Source organism: Hippocampus comes, unplaced genomic scaffold, assembly GCF_001891065.2.
Source record: "Hippocampus comes isolate QL1 unplaced genomic scaffold, H_comes_QL1_v1.1 scaffold327, whole genome shotgun sequence".
Taxonomy (NCBI): Eukaryota; Metazoa; Chordata; class Actinopteri; order Syngnathiformes; family Syngnathidae; genus Hippocampus; species Hippocampus comes.
In genome coordinates, this window is record NW_017806221.1 from 672,972 (window position 1) to 698,117 (window position 25,146).

At 41.4% G+C, this 25,146-nt stretch overlaps 1 protein-coding gene and 1 long non-coding RNA gene across 3 annotated transcripts in view; one reads left to right on the plus strand and one right to left on the minus strand.

Moving 5' to 3' along the window:
• The window catches only part of klhl32 (kelch-like family member 32), a 34,376-nt gene that overhangs the window by 401 nt on the left and 8,829 nt on the right, over positions 1 to 25,146 (minus strand). The window contains exons 4-10 of one of the 2 annotated variants that reach the window (XM_019856253.1): positions 23,250 to 23,357; positions 20,303 to 20,401; positions 16,629 to 16,844; positions 8,666 to 9,392; positions 7,024 to 7,082; positions 2,755 to 2,947; positions 213 to 307 (exon numbers count right to left, since the gene is read on the minus strand). In XM_019856253.1, coding sequence (XP_019711812.1) covers positions 213 to 307; positions 2,755 to 2,947; positions 7,024 to 7,082; positions 8,666 to 9,392; positions 16,629 to 16,844; positions 20,303 to 20,401; positions 23,250 to 23,357 — 1,497 coding nt within the window. Of the gene's footprint in view, positions 1 to 212; positions 308 to 2,754; positions 2,948 to 7,023; positions 7,083 to 8,665; positions 9,393 to 16,124; positions 16,503 to 16,628; positions 16,845 to 20,302; positions 20,402 to 23,249; positions 23,358 to 25,146 lie in introns of those variants that run through there. The other variant, XM_019856254.1, reaches the window with a different exon arrangement.
• LOC109507092 (uncharacterized) lies at positions 2,252 to 15,587 on the plus strand. The gene is made up of 3 exons (XR_002166407.1): positions 2,252 to 2,262; positions 3,575 to 3,581; positions 15,465 to 15,587. It is a non-coding gene; the product is annotated as an uncharacterized LOC109507092 (long non-coding RNA).

Sequence of the window (25,146 nt, forward strand, 5' to 3'; positions counted from 1 at the left end):
TGGGTCTTAAAACCTCAAACTCTTGTATTGTCAATGTGTAAATATGTCAATGCCATAATGTCCCCCCACAAAAACAAACACACACACACACACACTTTTCTCTCTCTCTCTCTTTCTCTCTGCCAGACACCATGCACATGCCATCTTGCACCTTGGTGGCTGTGTCAAGGAAAAGAGATGAAAAGTTTCAAATGTTAGAAATCCTCCCTCACCTGAATGCATGCCAAAGGCTCATTGGTCCAAATCGAGTACCCTCCAACCACATAGATCCTGTCATCGTGGACCGCTACTCCAGATTCATTCTGACCTGAGAAGGAGAAGAGCTTCAAATAGCCAAGCTGAGGACACTCCGAAAGTTTTAACTCCCACACAAGGTTTCAGCCAAAGTTAAACAGAAAGACAGGGCACACATTGGCGGAGGTGTTTGTAAAACCCAAACCCACACTTTGCCAGACATAACATTGAGAACACCTGCCATGTACTATACTGTTAAAGCTCAGGAAAAAAGAAAATGTGGGGGCAGAGAAAGGGAATGAACCAATCGAAACTTTCAAGCATTGGAAAAGACAACGAAATAAAGTAGAAAGAATGTTTTATACTGTATTGTATGACACTCAAGCTGTTGCTGGATCACGTGCTCTTGATGAAAATCAATTTGTTGCCATCTAAACATGACTGAGGTATATTTCAATCTCAATCGTAACAAAAAGACAGTGCCGCAGTAGATGTTGATGAGAGAATTATTATCCAATGAGTTTCAAATTCTAGTGAGCTAAGGGTGCCAACTGTGTGCTTACAGCACATCCAGTAAGTCAGGGGTAACTAATGCCGCATGTGAGGACTAGTATTGGGATGAATTTGATTTGATTATGTATTCATTTATTTGACACCGTCTTGTTTTACTGTATTTGCTTTTATATTAGCTCCACAATTTATAGGCATTTATGCCCAGTCATCTCTTTCTGTCCCGTGGCTCAATGTGTTTGTCTGATATTGAAAATATTATTCCTAAAGGGACAACCTGAAGGATGAATGCAAACTGGGAAACTAAAAAAATGAATTGCCCCTTGTTGGATAAATAAAGTTGTCTCAATCTGAATTTAAATAAGTGCTTGGTCGTGTGTAAAACAAACAAACAAAAATAATAATGATTTATTTTAATTACATTCAAAGTGTTTGAAACAAAAAACAAAGAGCTTGCTACTCTTGGCCATGGGCGTCACCAGCGATGAGCTGTGCCCAAGAATCAGGCATGGACTGGCTGGTATGGCCCGAGTGGGGGGAAAAAAATAAAACATATTTGCTGGGCAGTTGTTAATATGTCGAAGCAACCACCCACTGTGTTTTCCTCTATTGAATAATTTGCGACCTGCTCTCAATAGACATTCGCTCCCTTTCACCTCCCATGCCGGGCTGGTTGTATGTCCAGCGACGTTGGCAGATGGCCCCCACCTCTGACAGACGGCTTAAATTGGTCTATATCGACATCACAACTCCCATTGCAAAGTCATTGCAAAGACAAATTGGGCATCTGAGAGCCCCCCTACTAGCTGGCTTGTTGAAAGTACGTGAAGCAAATTTATTAATCAGGGCATGCAGAAAGAACACGAAAACCCCCAAGAGGATGAATAAAAGAACAACGCGATGGTGGTAAGTGTTTCATATGTTACATAAAAAAGTAGTACCACCAGTTTGTCCAAGTCTCACAATGTTGACTGCACATTATTAGTTCACATATAACATTGCAAAACCTGATCACAACCCCATTTTTTTCTGTCAGCTTGGTCTGTCCAAAGTGGTGTTATCGGTAATTTGTGTTTGGAAACAAAAGATGTACAAACCTCCTGGAATTTTCTGGTCAAGGCTAATGTTACATTAAAAAAAAATGTTAATGTAAAGAATTGGTACTGCATTAGGGACAATTCAGAGTGTTCAATCAGCCTACCATGCATGTTTTTTTGGGGAATGTGGGAGGAAACCGGAGTACCCAGAGAAAACCCACACAGGCCTGGGGAGAACATGCAAACTCCACACAGGGAGGCTGGAGCTGGAATCAAACCCGGTACCTCTGCACTGTGAGATCGACACGCTAACCACTGGACTACCGGGCTGCACGTGTATTCTCCATTACAGAATTTTTTTTATGATTTGAAAAATATATATCGCTGTGTGTCACAATACCGAGTGGCCTGCAGACCACTGGAGTAGGGACCGTGCCTCAGTCGAGTGTTATGCCTAGCAACGCCACTGCTCTTGGCTCAGGTCTCACACTGATAATGAGTCGTGTTTATTTTTGTGTCGGGTGTGTTTTGTTCAGTATTATAGGCAGAATTTTTAGATATTATTGCATAGAAACATGCATTCAGATGCAAAACAAAAGATTGTGCCTCCCCATTAAATGTACATAAGAGATATTGAAATATCTGTTGACGATTGTGGCTTGCAGTGGTGTAAAGCTGCATAAATATTATTTGCATCTCATGCTAAAAAATGAGGTAATCCAATTAGTGTATTCATAATTATTTTGTATTACTGCACACCACATTCAGAATATTATTAAATTAATACAATTACTCATTGACCATTTTACATAATTAAAGCAGAGGTGGCGCGTTTCACACAGCTCTTGTGTGGGAGGTGAAAGCTAGTTTGAGTAAAGACTGACGCAGGCCTTGTCTAACATCAGCAGTAAATGCTCTGCATTCCACTCCACTCCTTGTGTCTGTTGTTGTGGGCGTTCTCCACTTTCCCCACCTGTGAGGAGGCTGAAGGAGCAGCGGGTCCACTGGTCCATGTCCAGATTGTAGGAGTCGATGTGGCGCACCAGAACTCGGTCGTTATTGTAGTCCAGGTCATTCCCACCAAGCACGTAAAGCTTCCTTCTCACCGCAGCCATCACGTGGTAGACACGCCTCTGCAACATTGGACTGCGTGCTAACCACTGGTCCTAAAGAAGAGGAGGACGTGGAGAGTGAATGAAGGGAAGTGAGGAGAAGGAAAGTGATGGGAAGGAGGCATGGTGGACGAATAAAATTAATATACAGGCATACAATCCTGTGAAATTGCCCCCTTCTTGATTTTTGTGTTCTTTGCATATTTATCACACACAAAGATTTCATTTCATCAAATCAATTTTAATATCACACAAAGACAACCCAAAGAAACACAAAATGCAGTTTCTAAATGCCAATTTAATGTATAATGTAAAATCCAAACCTACCTGTCCCTATGCGTAAAAGTAATAGCCCCCTGAACCTAATAATGGGTTGTGCCACCCTGGCAGCAATAAGTGTCATCAAGCTTTAGGGATAATTTGTGATGAGTATTTCACATCACTGTGGAGGAATTTTGGCCCACTCGTCTTGCCAGAATTGTTTCAAATCCGCCATATTGAAGGTTTTTCTAGAATGAACTTCCCGGTCAAGGTCACACCACAGCATTTCAATTGGATTCAAATCTGCTCTTTGACTTGTCCACTCCAAAACATGATATATTTTTTAATTTTTTTATTTTTTCAGCCATTCAAATGGTGTTTCGGATCATTGTCCCACTGCATGATCCAAGACCACTTGAGTTTGAGGGTGCAAACTTCTTGTCGGACGTTCTCCCTCAGGACTTTATGGCAGAAAGCAGAATTCATTGTCCCACCAATCACAGCAAGTTGTCCTGGTCCTGAGTGAGCAAAGCAGCCACAGACCATCACACTGCCATTATCAAGCTTCGCTGTTGGCATAACGTTTTTCTTGTTTTTTTTATCAAATGCTGTGCCATTTTTACCCCAGATGTAACAGGCCGTACATCTTCCAAGAAGATCAATTTTTGTCTCATCAGTCCACAGAATGTTTTTCCAAAACTCTTGAGGATAATCAAGATGTCATTTGGCAAATGTGGGATGATCCTTTGCGTTCTTTTTGGACAGCAGTGTTTTTTGGCTGGGAAATTTCCAATTGTATTACATTTTTGGCCAGTGTCTTTCTTATGCTAGAGTCGTGAACGCTGACCTGAACTGAGGCCAGCGAGGTCTGGAGTTCTTTGTGTGTTGTTATCGGTTCTGGGTGCTTTTGCAACCTCCTGGATGAGTCATCGTCGCACTCTTGGAGTAATTTTAGCTGGTCGACTTCTCCTGGGACTTTTTTTCAAATTTCTTCTCCAATTTCTTTGGATCGTGGCATGATGCGTTTGTTTATTGAGATCTTATAGCCTACTTCACTTTGTCTGACTGATTCTATTTATGTGATTTCTTGATTCAACAATTGTGGTGCTAGAGTGTTGCATGTGAAAATGAACTCAGCTGAGCAGTTAGTCACACATACTTTGTGATTTAACGAGTAGGGGGGCAATTACTTTTTCACATAAGGACAGGAAGTTTTGGACTTTTTTTGTGCCTTAATAAATTAAATTGGCATTTTGAAACTGTGTTTTGTATTTTCTTGGGTAGTTGTGTGATATTAAAATCGGTTTGATGAACTGTAACCTTTGTACTTAATAAATATGCAAAGAACAAAGAAATCAGGAAGGGGGCAAATACTATCTCACAGCACTATACTGTACAGTTTGAATTGGGGATGATGTCTGCTCAGGTTACTAGATAAATAATGTGGCACTGAAGGTCCGCTTTGTACTAATCACTTCCCTCCGTATTTCTAATCGCACATTTTAGCCATTCCATTTTGGACAGTCCCTGCTCATTTCACTAAGTGTATTGAAGCTGATTTTGTGAGAGAGGAGAGAACGAGCGAGCGAGAGAAAGAGAGAGGGCTTGATTGAGGCAAAAAAAGTGTGTGCGCCTGTGTGTGTGTGTGTGTGTGTGTGTGTGTGTGTGTGTGTGTGTGTGTGTGTGTGTGTGTGTGTGTGTGTGTGTTGACATGTGGCCATCTGTTGTGGGTACAGTGGGGGGCGGGGGGCTGCTGTCGCTCTGGCAGGTGAATGTAGATTGGTGGTGAATACAAATGAGCCTCTCTCGTGCCTCCCTCCCTTGCTTCCCGGCCAACATGAACAAACATAGGCCCATATGGATGTGTGCCTCACTTGTAAACATGGCGCATACCACCACATTATGTGCAGCCTTAGAAAGATGCAGAGGCCTTGTTAACAGCTGGCTCATATGCATACACAAACACACACTGGATCGCACTACATTCCATTGTAATTGGCTGCGTGTGACAATTGGATGTAAAATTATTTTTGACTGAACTGCAGTTTTATTTCATAGGGCAGTCACTTTCAACCACTGTGCTTGTGAGATCACCAGCTGCGCTCCTACTACGATTACTACTACCTGTACTACTGTTATGACTATTCCTACAACAACAACAACTAATAATAATAATAATATATTGGAAAAAATTCTCTGTATGATGTATGCACTCCACAGCCAATGACAATCACAAGAATAATCAACTACAGTAATATCAAATGAATACTTCTCTGACAAAACTGAGCATTATTGTCTTAATATTGGCCACATTTTCCATAACACCTCTTGTCAAAATGGAATCATAGCCCATATAAGAGAGGCAGAACAACAATCAGTGAGTCTTTTTTTGGCATCAAATCAACTGTAAATTTTGTGAACCTGGTCAAATGTGCTCTCTCTCCTGCTCGTGTGATATTTTCCTTTTCGTCATACAAAAGGGAAATTGCATTAGAAACATTGTTTGTTGAAGCATTGCTTCTTGGCCAAAGCCTGTTTACCTTTTAAATGATGGCACATTTGGAAGTAATAAGCATTTGTGGGACGTGGTGTGCGCCCATGAAAAAATTTACAAATGTTCTCAAACAGCTTGTTTTGCTATTGCCAGTGAGGCTTCTTTTGTGCTTTTGCTGCTGTCTCCAACATGTGCACTGAAACCTGAATGCGAACAAATGTTATGTTCAGCAGTGAGTCCAAATCCTGCCTACGGCAGTTGGATCGTGGGGGTCAAAGTGTAGAGAAGACTTCGAGAACTGATTGCCGCACTGACTGAATAACATCTTTCGGTGAAGGCAGTGTGATGGTGTGAAGCGGACTCTCCCTCACTGGAAAAACAATGATCACCATCATTTAAGGCTATCTTAATGCAGCGATATCCAATGAGTTTTGTCAACCGGCCTGCAATTCCACAGTATGGAACCATATTCAGTCCTCCAATAGGACAATGCTCGTCCCACAGAACAGGGTTTATCAAACACTACCACCACAATTTGGGAGGGAGAGGATGGAATGGCCCACCAGCAGTCCTAACATCAACCCCATTGAACCTTTGTGGTATCAGCCAGAGTGTGCTGTTTGTGCGTGAATGACAACCACAACCATGTTGATGTTGAGTTACAAGAAATGCGGGTTGAAGAAAGGCACACCAACCAACAACAGTGTTTAACCAACATGAGGAGCAGGTGTCAGATTGGCTGTGTATGATTCTTCCATATGCTACTGAGGATACTGATTGTTGCGATGAATGAATGGTAAAATTGCCAATGTTTTTTTTCATTTTTTTTTTCATTCAATCCATCAAGAAAAGTCAATACCAACAACAAACTAAGCTGTTTGGCATTGTCAGAGAAGATTTGGGAAGATTTTCCTGGGTGCAACCCTAATACTCACCTTTGCTGCTCATCTCACAAATGCATGTTTCATACAAATATGGCACCATTTGAAAGTGTAATAAAAAGGCTTTCCAACATTATAAGACTTGCCAAGAAGCATTATTACAACAAAGAAACTATCTACCGAACATGAGTGTATTTGCGCTCTGTTCATATTGATAATACGAGCGAAATACTTTTATGTACGTTTAATTGATCGCTGGCTAATTTAGCTTTTGAATGAGAGTAAAGAGGCACAGTTCTGTAAGACTGTTCTTCTTAAACTTCACAAGCACAGTTATTTACAAGGTTGGAGCCATTGCCATCTCAAGGGCAACATTAAGGAGATTATATGAAGTTGATGTCTTGATTTGTTGCAACTGTTTGGATTGAAATGAGCAAGAAAAACTGTATCCCACAGCATCTTCTTCCACCATTGTGACAGTAGCAAATGGTTACCTGTTCCGGCTCATACACCATCAGTCGATTCTGGTACTGAGCTGTGTTTGTCACCCCACCTGGGAAACAAAATAAGTAACACGTTTGTCAATAGTAAATGATACAAGGGACAGTGTTTTTGCATGCACTGTACTGTATCTGTACTAAAGTAAAAGGGCATGTGAATTGTCCTCTTTACAGGGGCCATATCATGCTAAACAAGGTTGTTTTTCATAGTTTAGCCATTTAAAAATGCTAATCACTCAACAAAAAAAAAACCACCTACAAATTGGTGTTTTCCTCTATTCATTCATGTCGGAGCATTCCTGCTTATTCCTGCTCTCTAAACCACCAGCCCCTAGCAATCAAAGACAACGAGTGGCTCCTCACTTTTCTACATCACAAAGTACGGAGCCACCCCAATACCACCCCCTGCAGACCAAACACACAGCCACTCTCTCCAAAGAGGCACCTGTGAAACACTTTCATTTTTGCACTGGAGCCGGGGAGAAGGTCCTTTCACACAACAGGCCCCCTTTCAATTAAGTGAGAGGTCTCTAGCCGCCTGAGGGATGGCGGCTACGGGCAGCCGCCGGGTGGCTTCGGACACCACGCGGCGACTCGGAGGGGCGACCAAATGAGTGACAGCGAGCTCGAAGTGGTGTGGGGTGTGTGGGGCAGTTTCGGACTACAGTGATCCCTCGCTACTTTGCGGTTCGTTTATCGCGGGTTCAGTGCATCGCGGATTTTTTCAAACATATAAAAAAAATATATTTTTTTATTTATGTTTTTTTTTTTTAATATACATGGAGTACAGTACTGTATATGTTGCTCTATGTGACTTGCTGTTGTTTTGCAGCTTCTCGCGGACCGTTTGCGGACTTAAAAAAAAAAAAAAACTTTTTTTTTTTTTTTTTTACCTGTTTGTTAATTGGACGCTACTTCGCCGATTTTCGCTTATCGTGGGTGGTTTTGGTCCCCATTAACCGCGATAAACGAGGGATTACTGTAATGGAAAAGCAGCACTAGTCTGCCTGATGATAGATAACAACTGGTCATTCCAGTTTTGTGGGTGGTGCGCACAGCACCCAGCTTTAGGACAATCTCATGAAAAGGGTGCGACAGCCACCAGGGCAGAGGCGGGGTTTTAGTGAACCAGGCGTCTTACTTCCGGGTTAGAAAAATAACCACTGAAATACTGTCACTCAATATTTCATAAGAAATTAGATTGCCATTGTGCCAAAGCTAATATATAATCATGCATATGCTATAGTTATAGAAATATAGTTTTGGAAAGCTGAAAAATATAGCATGATATGGCACCTTTAAATTCCCAAGCAAACATGGAGAGAAAACACGGCATTGATCTGCGATAATAACTTCATAATGGGATGGTATTGTATGAAATTTTAGAGTATGTCGAAGGGATTCTGACTGTACATTTATCCAGAGGCTCATCATAAACTCACCCAACTATGCCTTGATTGATTTTACTTGTTTCACTGTGGTGCAAAACAGAGCTTTCCATTGGTCTTGTCACAAAAGTGTTGGTAATATTAGGATTATTTTTGGATCAATTGTTTGACTGGGAGAGTGTGTCTTAATACTTTTGTCAACAAATCATAATATACATGTAATGTTGTGCATCGCCATTGGTATTTACCTGAGACCCAGAGCAGGTTTTCAGCCACACAGCCTGCGTGGCATGAAAGCGATCGGTCGAAAGGCTGCACATACATCCACTTATTCTTCTTCGGACAGTAGCGCTCTACTGAGGGAAGCACCTGCCTCAGCTCGTTCCTGCCACCCACTGCGTACAGGTACTGACCCAAAGCTCCCAGTACAAAATGTTCTCTACAAGCCTTCATGGAGGCTATCTCAGTCCAGCGGTTTGTCCTGGGGTCATATCGACAAGCGGTTCTAACTGCACATGTCCTCCCACTGGTGTGCTCCATCTCCCCCCCCACAACAAAGAGAAAGTTCCCCATTACAGACACACAGTGGTGGCTGCGCCCAGTAGGCATGGGTGCCAACTCGCTCCAATTCGAGCCCCCTGCCACACGGACGTGCTCCTGCCCAGCCGGATTGAAATAACGTAGCTCCCGGACTCTGCACACCTCACGCTTTCTTCCCCCGGCTATGTAGAGGGTGAGTGACTGGAAACGAGGCCTGGTGCGGGCTGACTGGTGAAGGGGCTGTGCAAAGGTGCTATGGTGATAGTCCAGGGCTTCATCTATCAGAGCAGCAACAGTGGAACTGGACTGCACCAGGGGGTGGCTACAGGCTAGGTGGTGCAGAGTTGAGACGTCCATCAGGCCATAGCGGATATGTTGCAGAAGATCCTCAGTGTACTGGTACCGGCAGTCGTGTTCCAACCACATGACAACAAACTAAAAAGGATAACACAAAAAGCGTGATGAAGTCTCTAATGATATGTAACAATTTAGACACAATTATTAAGCAAAAACCAAAGTAAAATGTAACTCATCTATTTTTTTAAATTAACATTAGGATCAGCTATATTGCCATTTGTTGCTGGCTGTTGTATAACTTATAACAATAGTATACATAGAGAAGAGGCATACAACTGCATGAGCATAACGAGCGACACAACAATGGATGTTCATGCAAACACAATAAATCCTCAGCAGCTTGTACAAAACCTCACCCAGTCACTTGATATCTCCCTGCAACAGGCTGCTTGACTACCTCACAGGAAGACCGCAAAACAGGCGAGTTGGCAGGAACTTCTCTTGACCCATACCATAGAGCACAGTGCTCCCACAAGGGTGTGTGCTCAGCCCACTGCTCTTTATGCTACCAACCCATGATTGTGTTTCAACCTACCGCACCAATCACAAAAGTTTGCTGACGGCACGGTGGTGGTGAGCCTCATTACCAATAATGGTGAGGTCAACTAGATGAAGGAGATGAGCCAACTGGTCCCAGTGGTGCAAAAACAAAAACCTATTCCTTAATATAGGGACAACTTAAGAGATGGCTGTAGACTTCAGGGGACGTCATTCACAGCAGCTCACCCCTCATGACTATTGATGATGTTGCTATTGAGAGAGTGAGCAGCACCAAGTTCCTGGGAAGGGGCCTGGGGGATAACAGCCGTCCCATGCCCCCCCCCCCTCCTCCCAGCAGTGCACGTCATGCGGCCATTCCATGTTCCCCGTCACATCAAGCCCCATACACATCAGGCCGAGCCACGTCCATGTCAGGCCGAGCCCCGTCCACATCAGGCCCAGCCATTGGGTGAATGTTGGGACTTTAGGGATCAGTCCCTTGAGGGTGGGGTACTGTCATGGATCTGTTTGTGACCAACAGATGGCACTGTAGGACTCCTCCTGCACACCTGTTGTTCATTGTGTCATTAGTTTTCTGTTAAAAGGACTCCGTGTCCGACCAGTCAGTGTCGGGTCATTGCTTGTGTGTTGGTGTGTACGTCACTGTCATGGATTTGTGTTTGTATTTCTGTCACGACATGTTTTTTGCTTATGCCATGAGTTTTTGTTTGTCTTGGATTAAATTTTTCGAGTGGTTTTTGAAATTTAATACATTTTGTTGAGTCCACACTGCCTCGCTTGGGTCCTCCATCACTGCTCACGAACCATGACAATAGCAATCAGATTGGATACAAAGTATGTACGGTATAATAGCCATGACATGGCTGTAATCTTGCTTTTTTCCGATTATACTATGTATACAGATGTATTGTATTGTATGGCAGTGTTTTTCAACCCGTGTCTCACGTGACCAGTGTGCCGCGAGAAAATATCCAATTTGTATGCCTGTGCGGCCTTTCGCCCAGAAAGTAATCGTGTAGTACCCTCCCACACCGCTAGGGAGCAGCAACAGCTAGCCAATTGCCATGTGTTTCGACGAGAGACAAGCGAATTTGTGACGCATGAATGCAGGACAGGACGACGGTGAAACAAGAAATATGAAAGATTATAAAATACTGTTTCCTTTGTGTTCATTTGATTACAATTCAAGCTGTTATAACGTCATTCTTAAATGTTTAAAACGGTTATAGTAACAATATAACACGTTATATTGGGGGAGGGGGGGTTCACATTTTCAGCTAGTGGTGTGCCGCGGGATTTTTTTCAATGAAAGAAGTGTGCCTTGGCTCAAAAAAGTTTGAAAAACACTGTTGTATGGTATAGAAACAAATATTTTGGTACAAATACGTCTTAAAAAATACTCTTCTGGTTCAAGCAAAATGTACTGCACAATTTGGTCTCAGTTGATATCCATTGCAAAATTATTGCAATGGTAAAATATAAGATACGCTAGAACATCAGTGTGAATGACTCTAGCGCCCACGAAATACAGATACAGTAATTAATTATTAGTCCTTTAGTGGGGAACTTCAAAACAGCATCAAGGCATAAACAAAAACAGTAAAAGAAGGCGAACACACTGATTACCAAATAAGAAAGAGCAGGGGGGGGATTCGAAGCGAAGAAACAATGGAGGACTTCTAATCCTAATTATTTTTTAGGATACCTACAGGATATTATGAAAAACTCAGTCAAACCAACACAACATCCCAAAGTCAAGACTGTAAACATCCACGGGCACCCTCGTTTGTTTCATGCGGGTAAACTGGGTAATTGAACTTAAGAGCTGTGGAAGGTTATTTAGTTGCTGTGAGGTATGGATGTGGGCAAGACGTCTGGGGATTACTGATTTCATTTTCACGTAATACAAAGTGATTTTACTGTGAAGACAACTCAGTAGACTATTGTTATATGCAATATAAGTCACAATTGCGTCGCTCTGGAGATGAAATGGGAAACCTTGTGCTGGGTGCGGGCATAAATCATAATTATCTTGGCCTTAGCTTTGCTCTTCTTTCAAACGTCACTTAAAAGTGGAAAACTGAAACAAAACGCTCAAGTGAGGATTCCATCATTTTGCGGTGACTGCACTGTCTTTGCCGTCGCTCACTCTGCTTTTCTCCTCTTCACAGCGCTGAAGTGACAGCATGCGTGCTGGTGTGTGTGTGTGTGTGTGTGTGTGTGTGTGTGTGTGTGTGTGTGTGTGTGTGTGTGTGTGTGTGTGTGTGTGTGTGTGGGTGTGTGGTGTGTGTGTGTGTTTGGATGGCGGCAGCTTACTGTGAAGGTCACGCTGCATCACACAACTTCCTCGGGGCACAGAATAAATCAACTCCTTCCGCTCCACGCTGAAAGAGCAACTGCAAGTGTGTTTGTGTGTGTGCGTGTGTGTGTGTGTGTGTGTGTGTGTGTGTGTGTGTGTGTGTTTGTATGAGCGTGTATAAAAAGGGTAAAGTGAGGGACAGAGATAGTGAGGGAGAAAGGGGAGGGATGGGGGTTAGCTACATGAAGGCAGAGCAAAGGATGGCAAGACAGAAGAGGGGGGAACAAAGCCAGAGAAAATGTGATTTTCCGAGCGTGAGACTCTCCGAGAAAACTCACGGTGACAATGATTGACAGCTGAGCTATATCGGTCCGATATTGGTGTGCACACCCCCCCGACAATTTCGGACGATGGCCCTCTCTTCCTGTCCGCTTCCGTCTGATGCTCAAATTAACCTTCTGGGCGCAGTGAAGGAGGCCTAAAGCAGCCTAATCAGAGACTGATTATGGCGGCGGCGGCTGGTTAAGGGGTCAGCGTAATTGTGCCATCAGAGGCCTGATTGTTTTCAATCAGACGAGCGGGCGACTGACAGCTAGGGGATTGGGGCCCTGATGGAGGCGCGGAGGGCCTAATCAGAAAAGAGAAGGGGAGAAAGAGAGAAAGGGAGTGAGAGCGGAGGAAGGCGGGAGGGCACATGGGGGGAGGCTGATTGGCGCAAATGAACAGTCAAAATGGCAAGTCCTCACACCGCACAACCGCCTCACGCCACCGTCTACGCACACACCTTGACACTTCATCAGACAGGCACACAAGCCAAGCTCGCTTGCTTCCACGCGTGCATGAATGAATGGCAATCAATCACATACACATTCAGAAAAAATACCACTGTGATTGCAGGTCAACACAAACAAACATTAAATGAGATGCAGATGGAAGTGTTTAATTTGTTCCGTTAGCAGTGCGTTTTTCCTTCTATTGTATCCCTCAATTCCAGTTGTGTATTTTCTAGTTGTGCGCCAAGATACAATTCGCTTTAAGTTAAAGACTGTGACATTGGTATACATTTTTATGCCTCATTGACGCAGCTTCATCAAGTGAATGAGAATGTGACCAGGTGATTCCCTTCAACGTCATTGTGGTATTGGGAGTGAAGGAGTTTAATCCTTCATTTCTATTGTCAATCACCGTACATCATCTTTGGGCCTTTATCGGTAGACTCTTATACACCCCATCCAAATGTATTAGAACACTAAGGCCAACGCCTTTATTTTTGCTGTCGACCAAAAAGATTTTGGAACAAAAATGTAGATGAGAAAAGAGATCGAAAATTGAGTTTCATTTCCATGTGTTTCTATCTGAATCTGATTCACATCTTAGGAGACCACATTTTCAGGTGTACAAGATGACTGCAAAAGATATTTAAAAGACACATTTTTAAAAGTAACATGACCTTCCAAACCCAACAGTGTGGTCTGAAGAGGTCTACACCCAAGGACTCTTTGATGGGGAGCCAAGGGGGCCCCAGAAAAAAAAAAACTTTGTGTATATTCTTCTGTAGAAATTGACAAAATACAACCTAGCTTATTCTTTGGCAATTACATAATAATGTCCAGTAAGATTTCAACACTCATATGATATGAATATAACTCGGGCAGCCGGTGACAAATATAATCGACTCAAATCCAACTGTGGTGTGGGAGCTCACTCTGCCCTGCCCTCGGTGAAAGGTGAAACTAGCGGTAGACTGGACTGAGAACTGCCAGTCTCTGAGCCAATAGGACTCTATCTCTCGTCACGCAGCAGGTTCTACAATAAGGTCAAAATGGCACTATCAGAGTTATCTGGAGTAGTGACAGCAGAGGAGGTGGTTAAGTTGCCGCTGGTGATGGGCTGAGCAGTCCGGAGCAGATTGAAAGCACGACTGTCATCTAAAAGTGATTTCAAGCAATGGGTGCAAAGACTTTTGCATATTGGTCGTGTTTCATTCAACCTTAGAAGAAATATTAATACAATTTGCAAGCTGTCCTGCGGTTACCCTTCCTTGTAAAACATAAACAAACTTACGAGCGTTTGGTGCCATGTTTATGACTAGCCACATTAATAAATTACGTCGCTACACAACGTGCATGGTGACGTCATTCATCCCGACTGGAACTGATGAGTGAATTGTTTGCAAAAACGGCAAGGAATTCAAACCCTGGGAACCAGCTCTCAACAAGAACTGGTTTTCAATTCTCATCCCTAACCCAGCCAAGGCAGCCTGGATAGGTTGAAGCTCACCTGTGACACTGGTGAGGAGAAGCGGTATTGAAAATGGATGGATAATGGATGTATTGAACAAGTCTTAATATTTATATGAAAATCCTTTTCTTGAAATATATTGCAAACTTTTGCATTTTTCACCAAGGCCACTTTAAGTTGCTGTTTGTTTTGGCAGGGGTTATTGCATTCCTTCTCTTTTTGCAGGTAAAATGCATGCTTTGTATAACTTTGGAGATTGACTGTCTAGAACTTTCCAGTTCCTCCTCCTAATTAACAAACTCCTTTGTTGTTTTGGAGTATAATCGTGCTGCATAGTGAAATCTTTCTTTAAATTGGCAGACATTTTTCCCCCCATTTATTTTGCTTTTGTCATCATCTGTTTGATTACCCCAGCAGAAGCCACGCAAGACAAAGCCTTAATATCAGGTCCACATTTTTTTTTTTTTTTTTTTTTTTTACAGATTGGACATGTGAGCAGATCAAGGTTTTAGTGTTTCCGGGGCTTTGGAAATATTTCATCTTTGTCTCATGAAATATTGTCTTAGATTTTTGACAAATTCCAGTCAAGCCCTCATATTCTTCTTGCTAAGATGTTGTTTGCATCATCAAGTCAAGCATCTGTTCCATTGGTCAAGAAGTCTTCTGCGAACAGTATGAGTATGTTACCCTTTAGTGCTCTGGAGGTTGTTGCTGATGTCACTGACAGTTGTTTGACACAACGAATGTGTATGTTATAAAGGTAGTTCGTTGTAGCCATTTCCAATAAAATGGCCACTATGTATGATACAGAATGAACATTCATAGATGTAATACAGTATAAACATGTCAAATACAAATAAGTGTATACAGTATGGAGAAAAAAAGATTTTATAAGACATGAAAAAAGCAATTTTAGCGTTCCTAATACATCTCGGAAAACATTCAGTCAGCAAATGAAATCTGAGGTTCAGGATATGCTGCGCCCCAAAGCCATTTTCGATCATTTTTCAATCTGTTGGCCTCAAACTCTGCCATGATTTTCTTGCCATGATTGTCGAAATCGTTGACTTTGCCAATTCGTAGTCTCGCAGTCTCTGAGCATTGTTGAGGAGACTCCTTTTTGAAAGTGAGAGACAATATCAGCCTTCACGGACAGCAAGATTTGCTTCCAATTACCAGACAAGCTTTCAGACCATGTGCTCAGGACTGCGCCTTGCTTTCGGAAGTACAGTCAAACCTCGGTTTTTGAATGTCTCTGTTCTCGACCAAATTGGTTTTCGACCAGAAAATTCGAGATTTTTACGCCTCTTTTATCTTTTTCGACCAAACTGAGCACACCTGAATACTCGACTTGACTCCTCTCAGCTTCCTTACACGAGGAAGTGATGCTTCCTCATGTAGCGTTCATTGTGAGCAGACGTGTTTGTTGTGATTCATGCAAATCTGACTGTTTTTATGTTATTTCTGCATAGTGTATTAGCCCCTAATCATGGGCTAATAAAATGGTTTTGGATTTTGAGCAAATCGCTTTTCGAACAGCCTTCTGGAACGGATTATGGTTGAAAACCGAGGTATGACTCGACAACAATGTTCGAGTCGATCAGTAGCGGTGCCAAGCAACAAAGGGGAATCCCGCGCTGTACATTATGTTCATAAGCAAGGTCGCGGCGGCAGTTAGCTTCCCACGGTTCACTGTAAAGTAGGCCTTTTCACTATTTAGTGGGAAAAATCTGGCCGTTATACTGAAGTTTATATCATAAACGTGTTTGTTGTAAGCAAAATTGGCAAATGGAAAATGAATAACGTGAAATCGGAACTTTGAAATGTGAACGTTAGAGGGGTGAAAACGTAAACGGAGTACGCTGAAAAGAGGTTCAACCGTATCTTCAACAGTATGTTCGTGTTTATGTTTTGGATTCAAATGTAAATATACGAAAAAACAATCTGAGTTGTTGTCTCATCTTCATATTTTAAAGTCAAACTCAAATGTTTTCTACAGTAGAAATACTTCACAGGAGACAAGATTGGGCCTCCAGAATTTCTTATCCATCTCATTTCCTTACATATCCTGCTTCGAATTTGAAAAATCACAGCTTCAGTCTCCCATCACTCCCGGATGGGAATGTCAGGGAGAGCTCCCGCTGATTCTGCAAAATGTTCAGTTGATTTTTTTCTGAATAAGGTTCTATTATTAATGACAGAAACTCGGAGTGTAATTCAAAAATTATACGCAAGAACGGTATCTAAAACAAATTTAGGACACGTTTCCATACCTTCCATATCTCTTCTTCACTCAGCGAGGTGAGACGGTCGCTCTTGAGGACCTCCTTGAGAAGGCGGAACGGCAGCTGCAGGACGTCCTCCTGCCGTGTCTGGCTCAGCTCAGACAGGTGACCAACCAAGAAGCCCACCACAGCCTCCTCCAAGGAAGGAAGGTGAAAGAGATCGGCCACACGGTACAGCTCCAAGTAGTTAACAGTGTTCAATTCCTGCAGACACGCAGAGAGACAGAGTTTATATTCCGGGAGTGGGACCTTTGATGCCTATGCAAAGAAAAACGGACTCAACTTCAATAAAGAATAGTCTAAATTATTTTGTATGATAGAAGGTAAGCACTTGATGAACGTTCATCTTTTACTTGGCTAAAACGTTCTATTAGTATCCAGTCAGTACAACACACGCCAATATTACAGTCACAACTAAGTTCTAGTTAACAAATGCCACACATTCCCATTTGCCAAACATTTATGATAGAGCGCATGTGCTTTATCAGACAAGCCACAAATGTGCAGTTTTTACATTAAGCGTAAGCTGATTTCAATCTCACAGTGTAATGAAAAAGCAGTGAGGGAGAAAGGCAATAAATGTGAGAGGAAGGGGGTGGGATGGGGAAATACAAGTGTTTGAAAATGTGGAATACGACTGCCACCTTCTGGCATTGGTGAATACAGCAGTGTATAGCCTGAATGTCCCTCGAACGGCACAAATCACGTACATATTCTGCACAGGATACATTATATAAACACACACATTTCAATTAAGATTATTTCATTTCATTTTAATCAAACAATTAAACTAGAGTTATGATGATTGGTGTATTTTTAAATGAAAGTACTGTACACACCAAGAATGGTTTGGATCAATTAAGTATTCGCTGCGCATCATTATTCACAATTATGGGTGGAGGTCATCGTGACACGCCACTCAATCTGAATTTTCATGCCATGGCAGGTAATCAATAGCAATCATTTGACCTCACCTTCTACCAATACATCTAATGCAGCATCTGGTACAACTTTTGTCATGTAAATATGCATACGTGTGTTTACTGTTCCTAACATTAATAAACAATCACTTAACGCTCATCTGTTTACAATGTCAAGGGCTGGTCATTTGTTGCTACATAACGTTGTGAAACCACCAGATGGCTCACGAGAGCAACCTTTGCCATTAAGTGTTAAACATGCTGAATTACAGTTATGTATTTTCATGACGTGACCAGCGATTTGGGATAAAATGACCTTGTACTCACACGCAAATATTTAATGTGGGAATTTAAAATGTATGTTATGCAATCGAGAGGCCATCATGATCCAGACAGAAATGGTTCAAGGATGGGGAGAATAACAGTGTTTGAACAAGTCCTGAATAAGTACCTAATGCGGCAGTACCCACACTTAAAGTGAACCTCCAGTGGACCATTTTGAGGTATTGATGGGTAAATAAAGTTTAATACATATCTGGTGGGGTTTTTTTCCGTTTTCATTTTTGTGTAGAACAATTCTGTCTGATGTCTCCCTGCTCCAACACTCCCGATTCAAATGATCAAGGATCATTATCAGGCTTCTCACAGCTTGCTGATGAGCTGATCATTTGATTTAATGCAGATTTGTGTTATGTTTTGGTTAAGATTAAATTTGGTTTTGTTCCCTGGTGCCCTTTTTGTCTTCCGCTGTTTTCGTCATCCGGCCCACTTGTGTTTAACCAATCAGCTCCCTCAAACCTTTGTGTCTTGTCCAGGTGTTTCTCGTTGTTTTGTCACTTTGCTTGTATTTAGTTCCCTGGGTTTTGTCAATTGTGGTTGGATCATTGTGTGTGTCTGTGTGCTCCTGTCATATTTTGTTCCGGTCATTGTTTGTTTGTTTATTACTATGGGTTCTTGTGGTTTTCAGGACTTTGTATTTGTTAATGTATTTTTTTCCAGTGTACCCCTGCAAATGTTTTTGTTAATACATGTTGTTCAGCGCAGCCTGCTCCTCCTGCCTCCCCGCTTTTTGGGGTCCTCTACCTACCACGGACAAACATGACAATTTGTGAAAGCCATTGACGAAGCCAACCTCCACAAAATGTGCCTGAAAAGTGGAGCTGAAATCTTTCGAAAAATAATGTGATTTCTCATCTTCAAAGTATTCAAAATGAAATGCATCCTCCTCCTCTAAAAAGTGAGCAGGTGTATCGAAATGAGTTTCATCACTCGCATGTATTTAGAAACTGCCATTCTAGTTTGCATCCGTAATTATCAAAAACATGCTGAGTTGTCAACATAGGTTATTTTGATTAGTTTCTGGAAAAGTACAAATGAATGCAGCATCCAGCGATACAAAGCGAGCAGCAGGAATTCGGACCAGGGTTCCTCCTGTGGACAGTGACGTCTCAGTGATAGTCGGTACAGTGATGAGGAATACGTTCCTTAACTAGCTGAAAAAAAAGTTAGTCAAGTTTCATCTTGTTTGTGACATTTATGGATGGAACGAGACAGAGCCACTCAATAAATCTAAATGTCTGCTCAATCCTAAAGTGATTTCTTCTTTCTCCATCTTTGACCAATTGTGAGGTAAAGACTGTACAGATGGGTGAAATGCAACGTTCTTCTGTGCCTCAACAGCTGCTTTTGTGAGAATCCACAAATGATATGAAGTGACATGCTCATGCTCCACACTGAATGTTCAGTCATACATATTGGGAGTAAAGGGAAGTGAACTTGTGTTTTGTGTTTATAATGTGTGTTTTTATAGTTTGTAACAGTGTTTTATAATAGTATAGCATAGGTAATAGTTGTAACTCCTGAAAACAACATCAATAAATAATCTCCATATGTGAAATGGGACCAAGTACTTGTTTACGCTATTGTTAAGAAGATGCATTTTATCTACATTTATATGTATTTTATGTACGATACACACATTTACAGTGTCAACTTCACTTCTCATCTGTTTGAAACCAAAAAACACACCCAATGCTTTTTAATCATTAGAAATAAATTCAGGGGTCAAAGGGTTATAGAACTACTGTTTTTTTTTTAAATTGTGTGAATATTTTGCCACTGGATGCTGTTATTTATTTTCTTTTATTTTGCTTTTGCATTTGCCCCCAAAATTGTTAGTATGTGCCTGCACAGAAGAGAGGATATATTGTATGTAATCCGTAGTGTGTGTGTGTGTGTGTGTGTGTGTGTGTGTGTGTGTGTGTGTGTGTGTGTGTGTGTGTGTGTGTGTGTGTGTGTGTGCTTGCATGAAGCTGCTTTTGGCTTTTGGCTTCCAGTGGCTTAAGGCTTCATTGCCAGTATTTGCAAAATAGTCTCTGTTGGAATCAGTTGCATTGTGGGAAATGCGCTACATTTTGACAATGAATAAAGAATGTAAGGGCGGCACGGTACATATAAACCAAAATGTGGTTATTTTGAGTACATAGTTGAGCAGTGGAACTTTTCTATATGCATTTGAAAATTAAAACCGATGAGGATACTCTTCTGCACACTGGTTCAATAAAAAAACAGACAGAAGCACTTATTTTGCCTCCAAGTAGATTAAAAAATGTGGCCCAGTACATTATTTAAATTGTGAGTGTGTGTGTGTGTGTGTGTGTGTGTGTGTGTGTGTGTGTGTGTGTGTGTGTGTGTGTGTGTGTGTGTGTGTGTGTGTGTGAGAGATAGAGGAAGGTTTGGTACCTGGATGAGGTAGTGGGAGCAGATGCTGAGGAGTTCCAGCAGCTGAAGGTGGCTTCCAGCAGACAACACATCCTGGATCACTGTTGGCTCCAGTACAATCTGCCCACAGGAAAACACAACCTTTGCCATATATGTCAATAATGTCATAATAACCCCTAAACCAGTGGTTGTGAACCTGGGTTCGATCGAACCCTTGGGGTTCGGTGAATCAGTCTCAGGTGTTCGACGGAGCCTCTGCCATGGAGGGTAAGACATATGCGACTCAAGATGTCAATTAGTTATGATACACCCACTTGGCCATCACTGCCTGCAGATGATCACATGACATTGCTTGTCCAATCAGTGCTGTGGGAAATTTAGTTTGCTTAGTATTCAACGTGTGACTGTCTGCATAGTACAATTAAAACAAATAAAACATTATATCTATCAATCGATCGATAGATATACTTAGCGCTTGAAATGTTATTTCCTTTTTTTCTGTTTTTAATAAATGTTTTTTTAAACATCTTCAATTTGTAAAAAAAAAAAAAAAAAAAAAAAAAAAAAAATGTATACCGGTATTTATTTTTCGCTAATGAAGGGTTCGGTGCATGTGCATATTAACTGGTCGGGTTCGGTATCTCTAAGAAGGTTAAGATCCATTTCCCTAAACCAATAACACCTTTTTACTGTATGTCTATTTCGGAGGGAAAAAAATACAAAATGGATGATTTAACCCGAAGTATTATATAGAATGCTGTGAACAATGCAAAAGTTACAGATTGATGTGAAGTGACTCACCTCCCAGACACAGGCAGTAATCTTCCTTTGCACGGACAACACATATTACTTTCTAAATTGTTACGTTTTATTGTACTGTGGTCTATTTATATATATACATGGATATGATGGTTACAATGTTTTACTTGGAGAGAATGTGGTGTGCAAGAAGCCGCCTGACTTCACAAACCAGGTTTTCTTATGGAGGAGTTTATTTTACTGTAACTCAATCTTAACATGAAGTGGTTCAATGTTTTTTGACACTTCAATGACCTTTATGTTGAAATGTTACTTAAACTCAACAGCAGTGGTTCTCAACCTGGGTTTGATCGAATCCCAAAGGTTCGGTGAATCAGTCTCAGGGGTTCGACGGAGCCTCCGCCTTGGAGGTTAAGACACACCCGACTCCACATGTCAATTAGTTATGACACGCCCGCTGCAGATGATCACATTACATCGTTTGTCCAATCAGTGCTGCGGGAAATTTAGTTTGCTCAGTCGTCAATGTGTGACTGAGGTGATAATACGTCACATGATTTTTTTTTAAAATTTTTTTATTTTTAGATTTTTTTTTTAAAATATGCTAACTATATCGAGCAAAAAAAAAAGAAAAAAAAGAAAGTGGTCGGACGAATATGTACAACATGGATTCACATGCATGACGGAAAGTGACAGGACTCAATGGCCTATCTGCATAATTTGAGCAACTCAAAACTGAATGAACACTTGTTGAATCATATTTTTATTTTTCCCTAATGAAGGGTTCGGTGAACGTGCATATGATCTTGAACAAGGTTAAGAACCACTGCTCTGTAGTAAAAAAACAAAACGACCAAAACAAAAAGAAATTTATTATGATGCTGTCAGTTTGACCCGAGAAGAAATTAATATCTGAATTGGATATGATTTTGAAATTGGGGTGGAAAAAAAAAATTAGATGGAACAGATTAAGGTGGACTTTAGCGTTTCTGCCTCTGTATTTCTTCAAAGATGTTTGTCAGCCATCATCAAGATTAACGATGGGTTCTTGTTTGTTAGTTTTTTTTTATCCATTTTTCAGTTACAGCAAAACGATCCCATGATGGTGTGTGCAATTAATTTGCAGGCCTGTATGACATGTGAGTAAAGGATTTTAGTGGGTTGTTATTTATGGTGTGGGGATAAGCATATTGTCCTCATCTCATCCGCTATCATCTTCTCTGGCCAGACGGATGGCTGAGCCAACTGATGCAGGCGGCTTGCAAGCCTGCTGTTGACCTACTTACACTCCCAAACCAACTACCACTTGCTCATTTCCACTGTGGAAATAAAATTAGGGCGTAATTACAACTTGAGTTTGCAGCCTCTCGCTATCCAGTATAAACCTCGGATGCTTCTGGGACTGAATATTGCTGATGGAGCAAGGGTAAAGGAAGGTCGTATGACATGGTCAGACACCTGTTGGGGCTGGTGAGAGTACACGAATGGCAGAACACCAATACAATTCCCACCACCAGATCCACAGTCACGCTGCTGATTATGTTTATGCGGGTGAGATTAAAAGGCTAATCGGCAAAAACCTTGTATCATGTTCGATATTTAGAAGACGTATTTGGCTGTGTGAAAAACCACAAGGAGGAAGGCCCATTTGAAAAGGCTCGTCTAACGCCAAATCATTTTCACTGTCTTTGTGTTGAAGTGTAATTTGCAAATACATTCATAACAGCATTAAAATGATTAAAGGATTAACAAATGCAGTATTCAATCATAAAATGGGCGAAGTGAATAGTGAAAGGGGCATAAATGAAAAATGAGAGGAAAGCCGCAACACCGTACTGTATTGGGTACTCAAATACTTCTATCCATGTATACTAAAACATCAGAAATAAACACAATATCTTGTATTTATTAAAATGCAAACACTTAAAAAACAAACAAATTGCAAACCCCAAAAGACACGCTCATGAAAAAACAATTATTAACCAAAAAATATTTACATCACGGGGGAGACGGCAAATTGTGAAGGCGATGACAATGTGTCATGAAACTGAAAAATGAATTGTTCTATTGACATCCACCCTCCACTCAGCTGACCCAGAGGCAACTGCATGGCTGAAGGACTTTGCATTCGCTAAATAAATAAATAAATAAATTCCCAATTGAATGTATGATCAATTAATTAATGAATAATTTCTATCGAACTTCTCACCTGTCCAGTGTAGGCGAAGTCCAAGGCATGCTTCAACCCGACACTCGTCACTCCTTGCAGAGTCACTTCATCAGCCACACTCTCCACCATGCACAAGCTGAACATGGCCTGATGACAAAACCAAATATGGAAGTCAGAAGAGGGACTTTACATTTTGCTTCATCATTTAACAGATTTTTGTTTTTCCCCCCAGACTCTTGTCTCTTTTACGTTTTAGTATTTTATGTGTGAATTGTAGCTGCACTGCAAAATGAGTTGCGGAGCTGCAGAAAACACAACAAGACAGTTTAATCCGAACCTGCCAGACACAACAGCCAAGAAACTTTTGGTATTTATTGCTTTCCTCAGCTCCAAAACTGTATACAGCACAATCAGTACTTTGTGAGAAACAGTACACCTCTTGCCCTAAGTTGGGCGCACACAGACATCTGGGCAAAATCAAAGCAGGGGCCACAGTGTCTGCAGTCTGACACTGCTGAGTGGAGCTTTGGTCATCAAAGCTATTGATTGCTGTCATGCCATGATGGGATGTCACCCACTGATCAGGGGACCAGTGCAGCAGTGTGACAGTAAAGCACGAAAGGGTGATGTTCCAAACAAGGAAATAAGATATCTATTCCGCTTAACATTCACATCTTCACATTCACTCTTTTTCCTCTGATGTATTCCATCTGATCGACCAAAAGTTGCAATTTAATTGAATCAAAACAAACTACATTAATAAAAAAAATAATAATAAGACACCGTTGTAATGAACAGTGAAAGAGATATGTCAGTTTATTTATTTTTTTGGGACAGTAATTTGCAGAAGAGTAGCGCTGCATTACTGATGGGCGATTCTAATAATTAGTTTGTTCCGATTTGGCTCAATGATAATTGCACAATTCCAATGATAAATATTTTTTCGAGGATTCAAGGTTTAGAGTGGAGCAGTATTGTCTAACATGTTGTGGTTATTCTATGAAACAAAACATTTTTTAATTACTCAGACTGAATGGTAGACTTAACATGTTAACATATCATTTGACTTGTCCTTGTAAAGGTATAACTTTTAGCTTAGCTTTTTGTATTTCATGTCACTCGACTGTGGAAGTGGAGAGGCCTACCTAATGAAAAGTTCAGTGTGTGCCTAACCTCCTTATACGTGTCAAAGACCCAGAGGCAAGGCAGTGAAAGCATCTCTTTCTGTCACGAAAACAAAGTGCATTCCTCCCAAAATTCCAATCGAGTTTTTGATGATTCATGGCGCACATGAACTTTAACTCGGCAATGGGAGCGCCCCGCTCTCCTCGGGCAAATGGCCACGTAAGAGTTGGAACAACTTGAATTTGAGCGGAATTTTGTCCAGTGCTTACACAGTCTAGTTGATTTTCCACGCAGCCAATTAAAAATACACCGGTCCATTAGGCACAGGGAGTGCGGTGGTACAACCAGAGAGTAATGGTGGCAGCGCTGTGGTGTGCCTGCACAGATGAGTGTCAGTGAAAAACTAGTTGTGTATCCAAGCTTTTGTGTCATTACTGTGGAGTGTTTTTAGAGCTGTCTGTCCCTCGCATGACTGTTCCTGACCTTGGTGTCGGTGCTAAGGGACAGCTGATGATGGATAGCTCTGCTGACTTGGAATATAGATCCCTGAGTCCTGCTCACTGCAGTCTTTTCCCTGTGATGCTGCAGGAGGAGTGCAGTGCTGCACTTAGCTTGACCTTCTGGAAAAATAAGTATGACTGCACTTCAATTTATGAATTGAAGTGCATTTATTTGGAGTAGGAATTCACAAACAGGTGTGCATGTGAACTTATGCAATTTCACTTAATTGGTTTGAAAATTATTGTATGTCTTTCTTTGATTCCTGTGAGAGTAAATCAGCCCTGCGTTCATATATATATATATATATATA